Source organism: Pungitius pungitius, chromosome 8, assembly GCF_949316345.1.
Source record: "Pungitius pungitius chromosome 8, fPunPun2.1, whole genome shotgun sequence".
NCBI lineage: Eukaryota > Metazoa > Chordata > Actinopteri > Perciformes > Gasterosteidae > Pungitius > Pungitius pungitius.
In genome coordinates this window covers 10882080-10898434 of record NC_084907.1, presented here as the reverse complement: position 1 = coordinate 10898434, position 16355 = coordinate 10882080, and the positions used below count along the sequence as shown (strand labels likewise).

The following is a 16355-nucleotide window of genomic DNA, read 5'->3' as shown; positions in this document are numbered from 1 at the left end:
ACATTTCTGAATGTATATATTGTAGTGGTGTAAAAAGTACATTTCTTTAGTGGAAGTGGCAATACTCAATATACAAGGTGCATGACATGAATGTTGATTCAATCAGACATACCTCAAAATTGTATTGATAACCTACTTCAATAAATGTTCTTTGTTGTTATTTCATCACTGTGAGCACACGCTCCATGAAGGTTCCTCACCCATGTCCATATCCTTCTTTATTGTCATTTTTTTCTTTAAAACTGCAGCCTATGTTATGCTGATTATTGTGAGGTTTGGTGTTATTTAAGGAGGTAGGGTCTCATAAATCCATATCTTGTGCGAAAATATCAACAGCTGCAGTCCATGGTGCAGTTGCTTCCTTCACTCGAGGGATTGCCATGGCGACGCGATGCACTCCCGCTGTCATATATGTCATTTGTTGAAGTTTAATGGGACAGCTCAGCACTTTACGACGGTAGATAACACCTCACTTCATTCAAATAAAATTTGGCATCTACGGAAATGATTGACCGGATAAATTGTCTTCGTTTACCTGACGTAACTTACGTCGCACACTGACGTCATCGCGAATCTTTTACGTCATTGTTTCACTCGGAGTAACACTTCATATGGAACAAGAGCAGCTGAGGTGAGTTTAAAAGAGAAGCTTCTTTAGCTTGATATGTTGTAGTATCTGAATATTAACATGAGTGTTGAAACACAAAGCTGTAAGCAACGTATATTCTTTTTATCAGCCTTTCACCAGAGAGTCAGCTAGCGCTAGCTAATGATAATTTATTTTGTTGACATATTAAAACAGTTAGAGATGTCTTTTAGCTTAGCTAACCACAGTCGACGATTAGCCTTAACTGCCGTTAGCTGCAGACAGGGAACGAACGAGTGTTAAAGAAATTCACTCAAGCAAAAGCAAAATGTGCTTCACGTTACACAGTTAACGCTTGTGTGTGTGTGTGTGTGCGCGTGTGTGGGGGGGAGGGGCTACACCATGTATTATTTCTGATGTCGACTTAAATGCAACTGACACAAAGTCAGAAACAAGATTTTGAAACAAAAACAACAAATTAATTAATTTTGCTATGGACAACACATTGCAACACAAAAGGCAGTCACCATGGACACGTGTAGACAACATGAAGTCCACAAACAAGGTCACAGGCTTTTTGTTTCTAGCCAGGTCCTACGGACGGATAGATGTCTGTGTGCTGATGTTCTCACCTACACAATCTGCTGCAGGCAAATCTAATAGTTGATTACCGGTAATGGCTTTGGAGATTACTGGAAATGTCATGGATGAATTAACAGTATTTTGAAAGATTTTGTCAATACAGTTTAACTGTGATCTAATTCTTTTCTATGCTTTGTCTTCCATGTCAAAGAGGAACAAGACCACATGGACATGATGTCAGAGACGGGTCCTTGTAATCCAGCGTCAGACTGTGACACTGATCAAGTTACCGATGAAGGAAAGAAACATGTGTCTGTCCTTCAGACCCATGTGGTGTCCATGGCGCCAGGTTTAGAACAAAGGTCAGGTTCACCTGAGGACATAACGGCACACGCGGATGACATGGCCTACTACGTCACATGGACAGTTTGCATTGCCCTCGCTGTCCCAAGAGGTATGTTTGTCATTTAAAACAGATGAACCATTGCCATTAGCTCATGGGGATGTATTAAACAATACTCAAACCGAAAGTCAGTCAGATGAGCTTAGTGTGGGAGTGAAATCAATAATAAGTCAATTGTAAGAAACCCATCACAGATTCATTTCACCCTCTATCTCATTCATACGCACGTCCCCTTTTTTAGGGGAAGACATTGAGGCCCCTGGAAAGACGGAGAAAACAAATAAAGCTCAGAGCTGGTACCACATAGAATACAAGTTGTTGCCATGTGATACAGAGACGGTCAAAGTGGACCTACTGGTTTTTGGGCCCCTAGCAAAACTCTACAATGAAGATGAGTTCAAGGTAACCATGACCTGAGTGTATATTGTGTGTGTGTGTGTGTGTGTCCTACTCATGAATAATTAATGATCACCTTGAATGTCCAATAATAAAGCATCTAGAGATACACTAAATTATCCATCAGTGCACACATGGTTATTATTGCCAAGCCAGGGTTTATCATTGCTGCTCACAAACACTTTCTACACCTTCACCAGTGTGTGCCTGTAATGCAACAACAAAGCAATGTGCATAACAGGTTGTTAGAACGTGGCAGGACGGAGATCAGACATGGGTCGGCTGGAGCCAGCATTTCAAGATCAGGGTGAACAAGGACCTGCTGATCAGTCTGCTTCCTCATACCATCACGCTCCAGATATGGAACAGTACGGAAAAACTGTCCAACCAGGCCCGCTATGAGAGAATGAATGCTTTCAGACCGACACAGGATCAGCCGGAAGATAAAACGGACACCTGTGGTGAGCATCACCTTGCCCTAAAAATGCCCCAGACCACACATATTGTGCACACTGTGTTCTATATGAAATGAAATAATGAGGTTTTCTAAGGTGGTATTAGGAGCATGGTCAACAACCTGAGGTCCTGCTGTAAGAGGACGTCGAATACATCTAAAAAGAGCGGAAGTGATGAACTGTTTGATTCCAATGCAGAAGGGGGCTCAGAAGGAGGTACATCTATAGGTTTATCCTTATTAACAATGGAATCCTAATCAGTGGTAAATGATGTTTCGTTCACACACTGGTATCTTATGATATATATCTTTGCTCCATGTCATGCCATTAAACCTTAGTGAGAGCTATGATATTCCCTAACACTGGTTACACACTTGAATCCTCTCGCCAAAACAGAATTTCAAAAACCCACAATTGATTCTTTCAACCTTGAGGAAGCCAAAGTGAATGGGGTCGCCTCAGCTGAACTCCGTCTCATTCGTTTAGTAGCGGGTGAGTAACTCAATAGCTGAGTTTAAAACAAGCAACCCCGTATCATAAGTCCTCGTGGTTATGAAAAGTCCAACCTCATTGTCACTTTTCTTTCATTTTTTTAGAGGCCGATTTATTTTCTTGTGGCTTGCGGTTTAAGTGTTAAAACAAACTTTAAAGTTAGTTAGTTAAACACATCAAACAAGTCAACACGGACTTCTGGTTCCATGCGGGACAAGCTGTAAACAGCAGCGTCCTGAGACTTGAGTTTCCTTCAAGGGAAGTGTATTTTCTCCCGAATTGAGGTCACAATTTTGAACACATGGTTAATGTCAAAGGTTTAACCCGAGGTTAAAACAAGAAGAACATGATTAGAAAATATATTTCTGTGACAACCCGGAAAGAAATCTACTCTGATAGATATATATGAAACGTGATAATGCAGCTCAGTTGCCCAAGAAAACAACTTTCATGTATATCTATCTTATATTTGTCAAGTCTTGAACATTTCTTTTTACGGTGACAGACTATTTGTAGTTTTTCTCTTGTATTTCTGTGCCAGGTGAGACCTCTGTAACTCAACGCTTCGCAGTGTGCTCGTGTGGCGTGTCGGAGGTGGTGTGCAACGTCTCTCTGGACAGCCCCTTAATATCTGACCAAATGAAGGCGCAACTCAATCCACTGGTCATCACCATTGTGTCCGCCTCCTCCATGCCTTCCTCGCCGGTCCCCTTCCACGTCCTGGAGGTGCGACTCGCGTGTCACTGCTTATTATCCATGCAGGCTGCATGCGCTTCACTTCACAGACACCCCACAGTGCTGCAAAACAAACACCACACCGGGCAGCTGACTTGCACCAGATTACAAAATATGAAAACCGGCATTTGTTGCTGACTTTTTGTAGAAAAACTGATGTACAGGTAACCGCTACATGTGTGTGTTATTTGTGCCATTGTTCAACAAATAACTCCCTTTTTGTTAGTTGTGTTATCCTCATTTACTTGCGTGGACACACTGTAGTTTTCTTTTTCAGGAGAAATGTGGGCCGGTTTACTGCCAGTACAAGTTCCACGACTCGGACCTGCACAAAACAAACTCCCAAATGCGTGGCACCAGAGTCCACTTCGGAGACGTGCACGTGATCCTGACTGGCCTGATGAATCCCGGGGAGCTCAGGGAGTTCCTCTCCGGTCCCCCTCTCGAGATAGAGGTCCATGATCGGGACATGAAGCGGGAAGAAAGGGCCCCGACGCTCGGCCCCGGCTCAGTTAGCGAGGACTCGCCCACGCAGACCACAGCGGGCCCGGACCCTTACGGTGTCGCAAGGCTGAATCTCTCCGAGCTGCTGCTTGGGAGGAAAAGGCTAGAGGAGCACCTGCCAATCAAATGCTGCCCGCCGCCTCCGCTGGCGGACAGGGAGCGGGACGGGAGGACGATGCCACCGGGCCGTTATTCTGAGGCCAATTCCCAACTCAAAGTGGAAGTCGAGATATGTTGTCCACTCCACGTCCAGGACGACGGCTGCGGGGGTCCGTTCGGGCGCATCGTCTACCTATTCGACTACAGCAACTTGTCTTTGATGACCAGGCTGAGGTCAGAAATCCTCACCATCAACGCGTCGGCGCTCCATCTTGACTCGCAGCGGGGCCTGTCCGGTCGCACAATGAATTTCTGTCCCGACGAGAGCCGGGATCTGGATTTTGTCTCGGGGTTCCACGTGCTCGACAAGAGGGCCCACGTCTTTGTTCTCGAGGGGCTGAGACGCGGAGCAGTGAGGAGACTCTGGGAAGCCGTTCCTCTGAAGTAAGCCCCGCGGACACTATCCCGCCCTAACCGTTTTCAGCTGTGCCGTCTATTTGGAGACCGTGTTTAGATGGGTTTGGTTCTGCAGGCAGAGTGGGAGTGAAGAGGAGCAGGTGAAAGTCCTTTACAATTCAAACCTGGGTTTCTTCAAGCGCATCTACGGCTCATTAGGTGTGGCCCTGAGTCCCATCTGTTTATATGAGCCTCTGGAGACCATCATGAGACGGCCTCGGGTCTACATCAGAGGGATGGTCCCCCGACCCTGCTTCCAAGCTTTGATAAGGTACCAGCATTGTGATTTCGGTGGCGAACAACAACTGAAATGTGTGCTCGTTATTGTAATTCAGCCACTAAGAACATCTTTATTTGTTATGACACAAATCGTGTAGAAATAAGCGATCATACGTGAAAACACTGGATGTTTCTCATGCATGAATGAATCTATTGCAAGTGGAGACCCGGAGAGCCTCAGACAGGCAGGACGGTGACTTGTGTTCTGCCCCCCCGCAGGTTGAGCCAGCTCCGCCGAGCGGAGCGACTCACAGACGCGACGCACTGCGACCTCTTCCCCTCGGCCGCCATGATCCTCGGCCTGGGCAAGACCTGCGGCACGCGTGCCGGGCAGCGGGAGCAAAAGGGCGCGGCCAACGTGGCGCCGGCCCCGCCCACTCGGCCCGCACATGTCAAGAGTGACGCCCCGCGCGGCGCGCAAAGTTTAGAGAAATGGAAACGCACCAGCCGGTCGGTCAACCAGTCCAGGGACTTCATTCAGGTCGGTGGGCCTCAATCCTTCACAGCAGGATGTAACTTCTTCAACATAGTCGCTCATGTATTGCGCCTTTTTCTAGGAAAACGTTAAAAAGGTGCACGAGGAAAGTGAGCGCTTGCAGAAGCCGAAAGCCGCTGTGTTCGGGAAGGAACTGTTTGCAGCCGGACCGGTGCACAACTACAGCATCCAGACCTTCAACTCGAGTGAGCGAGCCAAGGAGCTGCTCCGGGAAGCGATGGCCCAGGTTGGAGGCCTGCGTCCCGCACGGGGCCCACATCATGGCGCCCCAGGGCGACGACACGCAGTATTGTCTCAAGTGTACGGCGGATGAGACGAACCGAAATGGTGCTCGTGTGCTGCTCACTGCAGGCTCCAGGGAGGAGGTTCACCTACTGCCAGCGGTATCACAGCGCCACAGTGGAGCGAGGACACGGCACATCCCAAAAACGCACCGACTCCGTCGCTGCCGTTTGGTTCACAAGCAGGAGCAGCGAGTCCAAGTTGCACCCTCGCCACCCGGACGAGGCTCGTGTGGAGGAGCTGAGGAAGGTGTGTGTGTGTGTAGGGGGGTTCCACAGGCTAAAGGGAATGATCAGGTTATTGGCCGTGAATCTAAGGTTTCATAGGTTTTCATGACTTCTACTCTGTCTTCTTTCTCGATGAGCTACTAGCAGATTAGTGGGACTAAGCGCGTCGGCTTCGCTGTTGCTCTTCTCTTCCAGCCATGGAGGGAGAACGTCCTGCACGGAAACATATTGAAGCCTCCACTTTCAAGGGACACCTGGGCCTGGAGCCAGCGCCACGAGGACTTTCAACTCCACTTCAAACCTCTATCTTTTTTCAGCCCGCCCCCGTCCACCATTCACCTGGCCGGTAGTTCTGCCTCCACCAGTCCCCACGAGACACAACCTGTCCATCTGTCTATTTGATTTGTTCATTTGAGCGAATGTCATGGAAGACATCGGCCGCAGGGAGCCATTGTTCAGCAGAGGCTGCCTCAATATACCATGACCATATGTAAAGGGCTTCTTCTGTAGGTTAGGGTTGTGTAGCGTACATAACATAAAGGGCCCTACCTACATCAGGTAGGGTGCTGTGTTACAGCGACCCAGCGTCTTTGCTTCCTGCTTCTGGGACCAAAGTTCTAATGGTTTGGTAGTTTTTTGAGAGGGTGCTAGCTGGTTTTAGTTTAGTTCCAGTTTCCCATAAAGGTTTGGCTTTAACTCGTTTGGTTTCATATCACTTCTTCACAGACCAGCGGCATCTCCTGCAGCGTTTATTTGTTGTATCCTTCTTTCATGAATGGAAGCTAAAACAGCTCCTGTTTACAAACAATAGGATTCACTGCTTGTAGTTTAAGGGTTAACTAACTCCAACACACGTGGGTATCTAGCAATGCACTAAGATCGACAGTCCGAGCACTCGGCAGTGGATCTGTGTGAGCTGGAAGCCTTTTCTCAGCATATTGATGTTTTGATTGAAGCTCCAGATGGCGACGGTTTGAGCCAGTATCAGTTTTTTAGCTGCTTGAGTAACAAACTCCCCACACCACTCTGCTCAGAAGTATCCGCAGTGAACCAAAAGGATCTGCTTTTGTCCGTCCAGCTGTTTGACCTAGCGTCCAGTAAAGTGAAATCAATAGTTGGATCCGTAATGTGAACACAAAGGCCTTACGTCTACGGTTGATCCACAGGAGACCTTCTGAAGCAGGAGCAGCTCGAGGCAGCCGCAGCGCAGAACCCGCCAGGCACCGCCCCCCTCCCCCGGTTCACGTGCCACATGGCAGGAAACTCGGACAGGATTCAGGAGATACTGAAAGACGAGCCCAAGAAGTATTCACTGAGGAAAGCGGGCATGGTGCTGGAGGTACCGTGCTCCTAGGACTTTCATTCAAGAACTGAGTTCATTTCAGTTTGACTCTAAATGATGATCATTTATTGAATGAACATCACACTGTATTGAAGTCAGGAAACTAGAGAGACCATAAACTCATGTTTATAGTGTTTAATGAGGGATAGAAATCTCTACACAATCCAATTTATTTCTTGCCCCCTGCTGGTCAGCAGATAGATTAGTTAGAGAGAATACTTTGTCTATGCAAAAGGACTTGAGGTCTCCTGAGACATTTACGTAAACACATTTGTAAAGCGGTCTCACTCTGACCTTTAAAGCATTGTCCCAAACAGTTTCTATCCATCGGACCAACATCAACGGATGTTACATGGGGCCGTTTTAGGTTAAACAGAATATGCATAATAATAATTGAACCAGACATGTAAACAGTTTTAAGCCATTATTGTTATGAAGACTGTTTATCACAATGCTAGCCTCAGTTCAGTGTTTGGTAATAAACTGTTTTTTATGTTGTGTAGCCTCTGCCTCCGCTGTCTGTGAAAACAACCGGCGTGGCTTCGGCCCCTTTCGGACGGACGCAAAAAAAAAGGGGCAGCGCCAGACGTCTCCCGCCGCCCGGCGAGCACCACGTTAGTATTAAAAACAAAACAAAGAAATTGCAACCAGACCTCAGCTTTTCATGTTGGCTACCCAATAGTATATTATAATGATTAAAAAGTAAATATCTAATGCAGATTCATGTTCTCCTCAATATTGTAATGTTATTTAGGTGGAGGCTTCAAATCAATGAATGGAAGGGTTTCACGTTGGTGTGTTTTGCTTCTCACAGTAGACTCCGTAAGCGGCCCACCCTGCCCTTGGCGGAACACGAGAAGAACGTCTTCCCTTCCCAGAAGTCCACACCTCAGAGCCCACAGAAACCCAGCAGGCCGATGACCATCGAAACCCTGCAGCTATTTTAATATAGCACTTCATTCCCCCAAAAGTGTTCTCTCTCTTTGAAGCCACACTTAATAAAATACAGTTTCTACTAACATAAATCTTTTATTAATCACAATCAGTGGAACCGTGAACTTGTCCAATCAGAACGTCCTCTCGAGGGGGTGAGAGCAGACGTAGGCTCGCTCCTCCAGGACTGCCCGGGCGATCTTCTTGATGTTGGCGTCATTGTTCTCGGGAGAGTCTGCAACACCGACATGGGAATCACACACACACACCAGCTTTTGCTCGCTCAATACAAAACAAAAGCTTTTTTCAATTTGCCTGGATCATGTGACCGGATGAATGTGGATTACATGGAGGTCGTTAAAGAAACACGCTCAGTGTGAAGACGAAGAGCAGTGAGGGGGTTCGAGTGTTGCTATGTTCTCTGTTGGGGGAAAATTCTGCAACACATGCAAGTCTTTTGTACAGAGATGCAGTAAAAGGAAAAAAAGGGAGGGGGGGGGGGACTGTTCTCAATTAGCGCTTCGGTTTGTACTTACGTTTTTGCAACTGAGTCATCCAGTAATTGTTCTTGAAGAAAGCGTCGCTGCAGAATGTGTTCGCGAGCAGCACCTAGAGAAGTGAATGTGTGTGAAAAACAACATGAACCCAACTGGAACACGGCAGCACATAACGTTACAAGATCTGCAGCTTCAATATCCAACACTAACCCATCATCTTTTTTTTTTATACACGCAAAATGCACCGAACAAGAAAAGCCGGCTTTGATCATGTGGAACCAAGGCGCACGATTGAAGCCATATTTGGGTTTGAAATATTCCAGAACTTGGTTTGAATTACTCAGAAGAAAAAGGACACAAACAACTGTTTTTAGAAAGAAAGGCACTTGGAAGTCCCTGTGTGTGTTTGACATGAAAGGTCTGCTGATATTTGGTGCCTGTAGCTGCTGCTGCACCCCCCCCACCCACCCCCCTTCTCTTAGGTGGATCAGGGTGGGGTGGCACCTCTACTGAAAAGTCAGGTCAGAAATACAGCCATAAGAGACAAAAAGAGCACAGGATGGTGACTTGCTGCAGGAATCATGTGGCTTTTATTAAAAAGAAACTCTGGATCATTACAAGGTGGCCAATATACGAGGACATGTTATTGTCATTATGCAACAGGGTGGCACAACACAAAGCAGACCGTACATCCCGTCTAGCTACACCTACCCCCCCCCGGCCTCTATCCATCATCTCTACTGGCTGATGAGAGGATTATCTTCTGTTGTGCGTGGACAAAGTGATGTGCGTACCGATCTGTTGAGCTCAATGGAAAACTCTCGCGATGAAAGGCAGCGGCTCAACGGGAGTATTAACTCCAGGTGGGAGGGGGTTGTAACCTTTGAAGTTGTGACCATATGCATGTACAACTCCATATATGTACCGTGTTGTAAACGCTTCATGGAGGATTCTCCTTTATCCTGCTTGGCCAAATGCACCAGTGCACATCCTAGTAGGTCCTAATTAAAGCTTTGTGTGTGTGTGTGTGTGTGTGTGTTGTGAACACACCTCATGGTCGTGATTCCTGAGCCCGATGCTGATGGAGCGGCTGCTTCTGGACAACACGGCGGTCATGGCGTAGAGGTTGATCAGCACATCTGCTACTCTCTTCAGGATCAGCTGTTCGTCCACTAAGGTCTGAACCAAAACACACAAACAGCAGAACCCCTCATTAATCAATCATGACCATCCTTCTCTCATGGTACTCGGAGCTGAAAGCTTCGTTATCCGTGTCGTTTCTTCTGCCTGCTCAATTTCCCCGGAAACCTCTGGGTCCAGATGTTGCATGTTTTAGAAAAACTTAATTAAATGAGATATTTTGGTTTAGCTCTCACACCTTCTTCTGGGACATTTTGTCTGAACCTCTTTTCAAGACGGCTTCTCTGTGAAAACGTCATGAGGGCGACCGTTGATGGGAAAATACGATGCGTTCTCATCCTGGATGAGTCCCACGCTCCCCTGCAGCCTGCGAGTCGTAGATGACGATGTGCTTTGAAGGATGCCTCGTGGGCCAATGTCCTCAATCAAATGAGAAAGTACTTGCTGGCTTCATGGGGGTTCTGAACACAATCTGCAGCTACAGAGTCGAGTGTGTTTGACCAAACGGAGACGGTCAATCCCCAAAAAGTGTGTACAGCACCAGGACCGTTTGGGTGGGATCCTTCACGTAGAACCTGCTCCCCTGCTGTTGCTCAAATGGTTCTTGGTCGCGTGGAAAGTTACGTAGTTCTAATTTGGGCTTTTCTTTACAAAACGGGCCGAAAATAGAGACAACTGCGTTCTTGGTGGCCATAGGAACATGACGCCCCCCCATGTCAATACGAAGGGCTCATTCTAAGCTAACAGAGACACAGCTTCTCTGAGGCGGTACACTGATGAAAACCCAGCCGTTCATGTTGGATCAACATTCATTTCCTGCAAGCAGATGGCTTCAAAATCCTACACGCCGGATCCTTCAAACATAAATCTTCTTGTTGGTCGGCAGCGTGGTGAAAGCCCTCTGAGGGGAACGATGCAGGAAGCAGGGATCTGGAAAAGCGGACCCGTTTCCAGCAGGTTTACGGGCTCTGTGGGGAAGCCGCGATTACAAAACCACAGTGAGGGAAGAGCCAGAGGAGCAGCTGGCTCAACAGCTCACCCCCGGTGACACAAACGGTAAGAAACACTCACACAGCTTTTGTTCAAGAACATACCAAGGAATCAAAAAGAGCCAACGTTACCTTCCCATATCTGTACAGCAGGCTCTCCACAGTCGACCCGAAGTGGTCGACGTTCTGTTCAAACTTCTTTGCGCTTTGCTGTAAGCAGAAAAAAGGCCCCCGAGCATCAACCAGAGACTCGGATTAGATCTGCAGGACGTGCAGTCGTCCAAATGTCTTACCTCCAGGCTGGGATGGACCACTCCGTCCTTCCCCGTTAGGCCGAGGTTCGCTGAACTCCCGAAGGAGGCCCTCAGCTTCTTGCCCACCATGCCCAAAGCCATGCCGATGTTCCCCTTCTTCATCTCCCTGCAGGCGGGGCGGAGAGAACACGTGGGGGGGGGGGGGGGTTTAGCAAAGAAAACCAAGGCGGTAACAACGGATCTCAGCCTCTGCACCGGTTCATGTTTTTAGGATAGCCTAACGGAGAAAAGGAGTCGCTGGAAGGAACGGCCTCCACTTTACACTGTTCAGTGCCCGATGTTATTTTGATCACCTGAAAATGAACCTTTTAACAATCCCATTGCTTTCATAAAATTAAGAATAAAAATATGATTTTCATTTAGGAGGGATACCCTGAATTGTCCTATACCAAAAGAAAAGAATTTTTTTTTATAAACAAACAGTTACCTTGGTGTCATGATATCGATGAATTAATCCATAATCTTACTTTATTTTGCCTGTGAGGACTTTGCCAGCATACTGCATTCCAGTGAGAGCGATGTACATCCTCAGGATTTCATTGGTTCCCTAAAAGCAAGCACAGAAGCTTACAAACGCCACAGTATTCATTCAAATTAAAATCTTTGTTGATTGTGTACAACTGATTCACACCTTATGTCTATTGATAGGCTGCTGCTTGGTCCATTCATCAAGCAACAAAGTTCATATAAAACCTAGATTTCTAGGGCAAGTGAGCCACCTGGTGGCCACCTTAAGAGATGATCATCTTAAGCAGAATACAGTGGAGTCACATCCGCATAGAACCACTCGATTCCCCCTCCTTATGGGTAAGATCTGACACAAACTCCACGGTAGGGATCACATCACATTTTTGGTTTCTCATGCAGATCACCATCTAAATATTTCTCTTTGCTTCTGGCTGAGCCTTGACATAGAGCTTGACTCTCTATGGCAGTTTAAGCAGAACGGGGAGCCTGATATGAGGGGAAAGGACTCCTGGATATCCGAGTCTGATCATGAATACAAGCCGCCCATGAAACAGCTGTGCAGTATTGACATACAACACTTGTCAAATAGGGAAGTGACCATTTCATTATTTCATAATGCTGCACGCGTCAGTTAGATGTTAATTCAGTGGGGATGACCATGGCCTTGTAGAGCTAGAGTACCTCGAAGATGGGCAGGATGCGACAGTCCCGGACGTAGCGCTCGTAGGGATAGTTCTTGGTATAACCCAGACCCCCCAGGATCTGCAGAGCTTCGCTGGTACAAATCCAGCCTCCCTCGGAGCTGAACACCTGAACAGAAGATCAAACACGGGTTTGTTGATTGTTTTCTTAGTGATCATCAATGACGTGTGATGAGGATCTCGTCTGACCTTCACCATGGCAGCCTCCAGAGAACAGTCTGGAAGCCCCGGTCTGTCCATCATGCCCGCTGTCAGGTACGCCATGCTCTCCATCACAAAGGCATTAATGGACATCAAGGCAAACTTCTCCTACAGAAACGGGGCAGACGCACATTTTATTCTCCTCCGAACACACTGGGTGGAGTTGTTTTTTTTAACGATTCAAAAACGGACTACCTGAATCATTCCAAATTCTCCCAGGCTTTTATTGAACTGCTTTCTGGTTGCGGCGTACTCGGCGGTCAATTCTAACAAGAAAAAAAAAAGACAAAAGTCAAACTGAAACAATCTTTACAAAACAGACACCTGGACGTTCTTCAATCGGCTGTTTTGTTCTCACCGATTAGTTTCTTTATCATTCCAGCTGAGGAACTGCCCATACTGAACCTCCCAGAGTTCAGGATGTTCATGGCAACCTGTCCAACACAATAGGTTAAAAAGGTCACTCAGCAAGCCAGCGCTCACTCAGCCGACGGAGCCACGGGGGGGGGGGGGTGAAGGGCCAAGCTCACCTTGAACCCGCCGCCTACTTCTCCGATCACGTTCTCCACCGGCACTGGGACGTTGTCAAAGGACACCTCGCAGGCTGAACAAGCCAAACAGTTTGATTACAAACGACAGGAGCTCCACCAAGTATCGCCCCCCCCCTCCCATCCCAACAAAGAGCGGCTTACTGTTGGAGCCCCGGATGCCCAGTTTGTCCTCGGGCTTGCCGCTGGTGACGCCCCCGAAAGCCCTCTCCACAATAAACGCTGAGATCTTATCCTTCTTCACACCGTCCACGACCACCTCCGTCCTGGCGAACACAGTCATGACGTCGGCCATGGCGCCGTTTGAGATCCAAAACTGCAGACACACGCAAGTGGGCACAACTTTAGAGTTCCGGGAAAAGCCAACAATGCGCAGGGGGGGGGGGGGTGGGGGGGGGGCACTCGCACCTTGGATCCGTTGATCAGGTAGTGCTTGCCGTCCTCAGACAGGGTCGCTCGGGTTGTAATGGAGGCCGCGTCACTTCCGCTGAAAGAGTTCAAACGTGAGGAGGGTCAAGCAAACCCGACCCGAAGCCAAAGATGCTACAATGCTTGTGACTGGACTAACCGCTGTGGCTACAAAGTGTTCACCCCCTCGCATCATTACTTCTTCAAAGTTTTCTCAAGTTTCCAATCAAAGCACATTCAAAATGGGCCGAACAGATGCTAAACGGCATGCAACAGGAAGTCCTACTGTGTGCGCTACGCTACATTTGCTTAACCTACTTCTTTTTTGTATGACGCCATTCCCACAAATTATAATGCAACAGACAGTCATGTGATACTGCAGCTGCAGTTACCTTCCCGGCTCCGTCAGACAGAAGGCTGCGATGTGTTCTCCAGAAGCCAGTTTGGGAAGATACTTCTGCTTCTGCGCTTCATTTCCGGCAATGAGAATCCCCTAAAACACCAAACAGCTGTTAGCAAGAAGCACATCAACCGTGTTACCGCAGGCTAAAACGCTTGCACCCATCGTGGGGGGGGGGTCACCGCTACGAAGCCTTGAGTTTGACGCCATCTTAAATTACAAAAGGTCAGTTTTTTTTCTTAATCACACAAATTGAAGTTACCATATTTGGCATGCATAAGAGGGACACAGTGATGCCGTATACAGCTCTGGTAAAGGCAGTAACCTGTCAATCACCGTAAGCCCGCCCTAAAGCATATCCTGCTTTAGGTTATGTTTGACTCTTAATGGAACATAATGCATTAAATGAACATCATGCTGTATTGAAGAACACTTGAACCTGGAGATTGAGACCATAAACTCATGCTTAAAATGTTTGCTGAGGGAATAAATCAAGAGAGAAATCACTGAGTCTTATTCCCATAGACGTCTATACAATCAGATTTATTTTTGCTAGCAAAGGGGCCACCCTCTTATGGTCCTCCGAGACAACGTTTTAAGTAACTTTAAAACTTTCATTTACCAGTACCGTGACATTTCTTTTTTTACCTTCAGTCCGATGGCCTGATGTGCAGCCAGTGTTACAGCAATAGAGCCATCTAGTGAGGTGATCTCTGCCAGTCGTGCATACACGGTGTTGGACAACCCGAGACCCCCTGGGACACAAACAAACAGGACACTTCCTTCAACCTGTGCTGTTGTACTATTGCGTGTGAAGAAACATTTGAGGGGCCATTTTAACCCGAGGGGTAGGTATAAAGTGTAGTGGATGGCTAATCTTACCATACTCCTCTGGAACCATGATCCCAAACAGCCCGAGCTCCTTCAGCCCGTTCAGCGTCTCTTCCGGGATCTTGGCTTCTCTGTCGATCTTTGCCGAGTCAACTGCAATCACATTATTAATGAAATGGTCAACTCTGACATCAATATCCATGCTGCGCATCGGTAGAGTCACTGCAGTTTGATCCCCCCTCCCTCACCTTCCTCGCTGAAGAACTTTTCCACAGGTGCCACGAGCTGGTTGAGCTCTTCCACCTCTTCATTTCCAATCTCTGGGTAAGGAAAGACTTCCGCCTGGGCCACAAATGCACTGTTAAAGCTCAGAGTCCAACTTTTAACACATATTTTACTAAATGAAGGTCATCGAAGAACACTTGGAAATAGAGATTGTGACCATAAACTCAAGTCATTGTAGACTTTTATACAATCTGATTTGTTTTGCAACAAGGAGTCGTAGCAGAAAGTAAGGCACTTAACCGGAGGTGGACAACTTCTCTGTAACCTTTGACCTCTATCTAGTTGTGAGATAGACAAACGTGAGCACATGCAGCAAGGGCGCTTGTTTCATGTCATGCATCCGTCACTGGTATGTAAGGCTCGGCACGCGCGCGCGCCACACACACACACCCTTAACGTTAAGTTACTTAGTCCCCGATAGATAGAAAGACGCGTGTCTGCCTACATTATAACGACATTCATCCGACAAGTACCCGGTCACGTTACCTTGTTCACTTGACCGAGGAACAAGTCCTTGGCATAAGCGAGGTTCCTGGACTGCGTCTTGATGGACCTGCGCTGCTGGAGACGTGCCGCTTCCTTCCCGGCATGCCTCCCACTGCGCGAGACAAGCCGCTGTCCAAACTGAACGGATCTAGAGAGGACATATCTGTTGACATTCATCATGTTTCTACCACGGGGTCGTACTTCACTGACGTATTACGTACAAACACAGCGGTGATACCTTTCACCCGTTTCTGGCGCATGTTTATGACGTAGACATAAACGTCATCACGCACTGTCGCAAACAGATATATGTAAACATCTACCTATATATCTGACACCAAATGTCAGTTGTGAATGCACGGACTTGTTTTATAATGACATAAAACATGCATAAAAATGAAATATTAATGCTTGATCTTTTTGTTTTATTTCAGAAAGAATATTTCAATCAAAGGTTTATTAAATAGCAATGCAAAAATAGCATTCTCACCAACCTTATTGACAGATCTTCACCGATTCTCCTAGATACAAGTTGATATTAATGTTTGCTAATCTGTTAAATTATATATTAACACACAGATCTAGATTTATTATTTTTAACATCTTCTATTAACTACCAAAAGCAGATATTCTGTATAATGCCGAATAATATTGGATTTAGATTTAGATATAGACTTTTGAGATTTGTGTGTAGCAGCAGCCGGCAAGGTTACACATTACAGTATTCCGTATGGAAAAAGGAAAAAATGCTCAATATATAGAATACCATGAAGAGCAGAACATATTAAATTTAAGAAATTAAATAGAAAATCAATAAATG

The 16355-nt window shown here is 46.8% G+C and overlaps 2 protein-coding genes across 3 annotated transcripts; one reads left to right on the top strand and one right to left on the bottom strand.

Moving 5' to 3' along the window:
- The first annotated feature begins 3 nt into the window (after nucleotides 1-3).
- cfap92 (cilia and flagella associated protein 92 (putative)) lies at nucleotides 4-8273 on the top strand. Of its 2 annotated transcripts, XM_037490662.2 has the most exons (16): nucleotides 4-631; nucleotides 1380-1622; nucleotides 1813-1973; nucleotides 2209-2428; nucleotides 2519-2638; nucleotides 2819-2914; nucleotides 3456-3640; nucleotides 3927-4696; nucleotides 4785-4979; nucleotides 5207-5468; nucleotides 5545-5709; nucleotides 5835-6014; nucleotides 6188-6338; nucleotides 7159-7331; nucleotides 7838-7948; nucleotides 8149-8273. In XM_037490662.2, the coding sequence occupies exons 2-16, from the start codon at nucleotides 1394-1396 to the stop codon at nucleotides 8149-8151; spliced, it is 3021 nt and encodes a 1006-aa protein (XP_037346559.2). In that variant the 5' UTR covers nucleotides 4-631; nucleotides 1380-1393; the 3' UTR covers nucleotides 8152-8273. The 2 variants fall into 2 exon arrangements, with proteins under 2 accessions (XP_037346559.2, XP_037346557.2); XM_037490660.2 differs by lacking the exon at nucleotides 8149-8273 and having other exon boundaries at nucleotides 7838-8026.
- acad9 (acyl-CoA dehydrogenase family, member 9) lies at nucleotides 8066-15785 on the bottom strand. Its single transcript, XM_037490664.2, has 18 exons — nucleotides 15536-15785; nucleotides 15013-15106; nucleotides 14816-14917; nucleotides 14582-14688; nucleotides 13926-14026; nucleotides 13534-13612; nucleotides 13270-13441; nucleotides 13108-13181; nucleotides 12936-13011; nucleotides 12773-12843; nucleotides 12566-12685; nucleotides 12357-12485; nucleotides 11675-11754; nucleotides 11187-11313; nucleotides 11026-11103; nucleotides 9815-9943; nucleotides 8804-8876; nucleotides 8066-8502 (listed from the first exon to the last, which is right to left on the bottom strand). Exons 1-18 carry the CDS (start codon nucleotides 15713-15715, stop codon nucleotides 8402-8404), a joined length of 1893 nt encoding a protein of 630 aa, XP_037346561.1. The 5' UTR covers nucleotides 15716-15785; the 3' UTR covers nucleotides 8066-8401.
- Between the last annotated feature and the right edge of the window lie 570 nt (nucleotides 15786-16355).

Coding starts and splice junctions, on each gene's coding strand:
- acad9 (XM_037490664.2), bottom strand. CDS start 15,715: ATGATGAATGTCAACAGATATGTCCTCTCTAGATCCGTTCAGTTTGGA. Junction 14,918..15,012: donor AAAGTTCTTCAGCGAGGAAG/GTGAGGGAGGGG, acceptor ATGTGATTGCAG/TTGACTCGGCAAAGATCGAC. Junction 8,877..9,814: donor TCAGGAATCACGACCATGAG/GTGTGTTCACAA, acceptor TCACTTCTCTAG/GTGCTGCTCGCGAACACATT.
- cfap92 (XM_037490660.2), top strand. CDS start 1,394: ATGGACATGATGTCAGAGACGGGTCCTTGTAATCCAGCGTCAGACTGT. Junction 6,015..6,187: donor GTGTGGAGGAGCTGAGGAAG/GTGTGTGTGTGT, acceptor CTTCTCTTCCAG/CCATGGAGGGAGAACGTCCT. Junction 7,332..7,837: donor AAGCGGGCATGGTGCTGGAG/GTACCGTGCTCC, acceptor TATGTTGTGTAG/CCTCTGCCTCCGCTGTCTGT.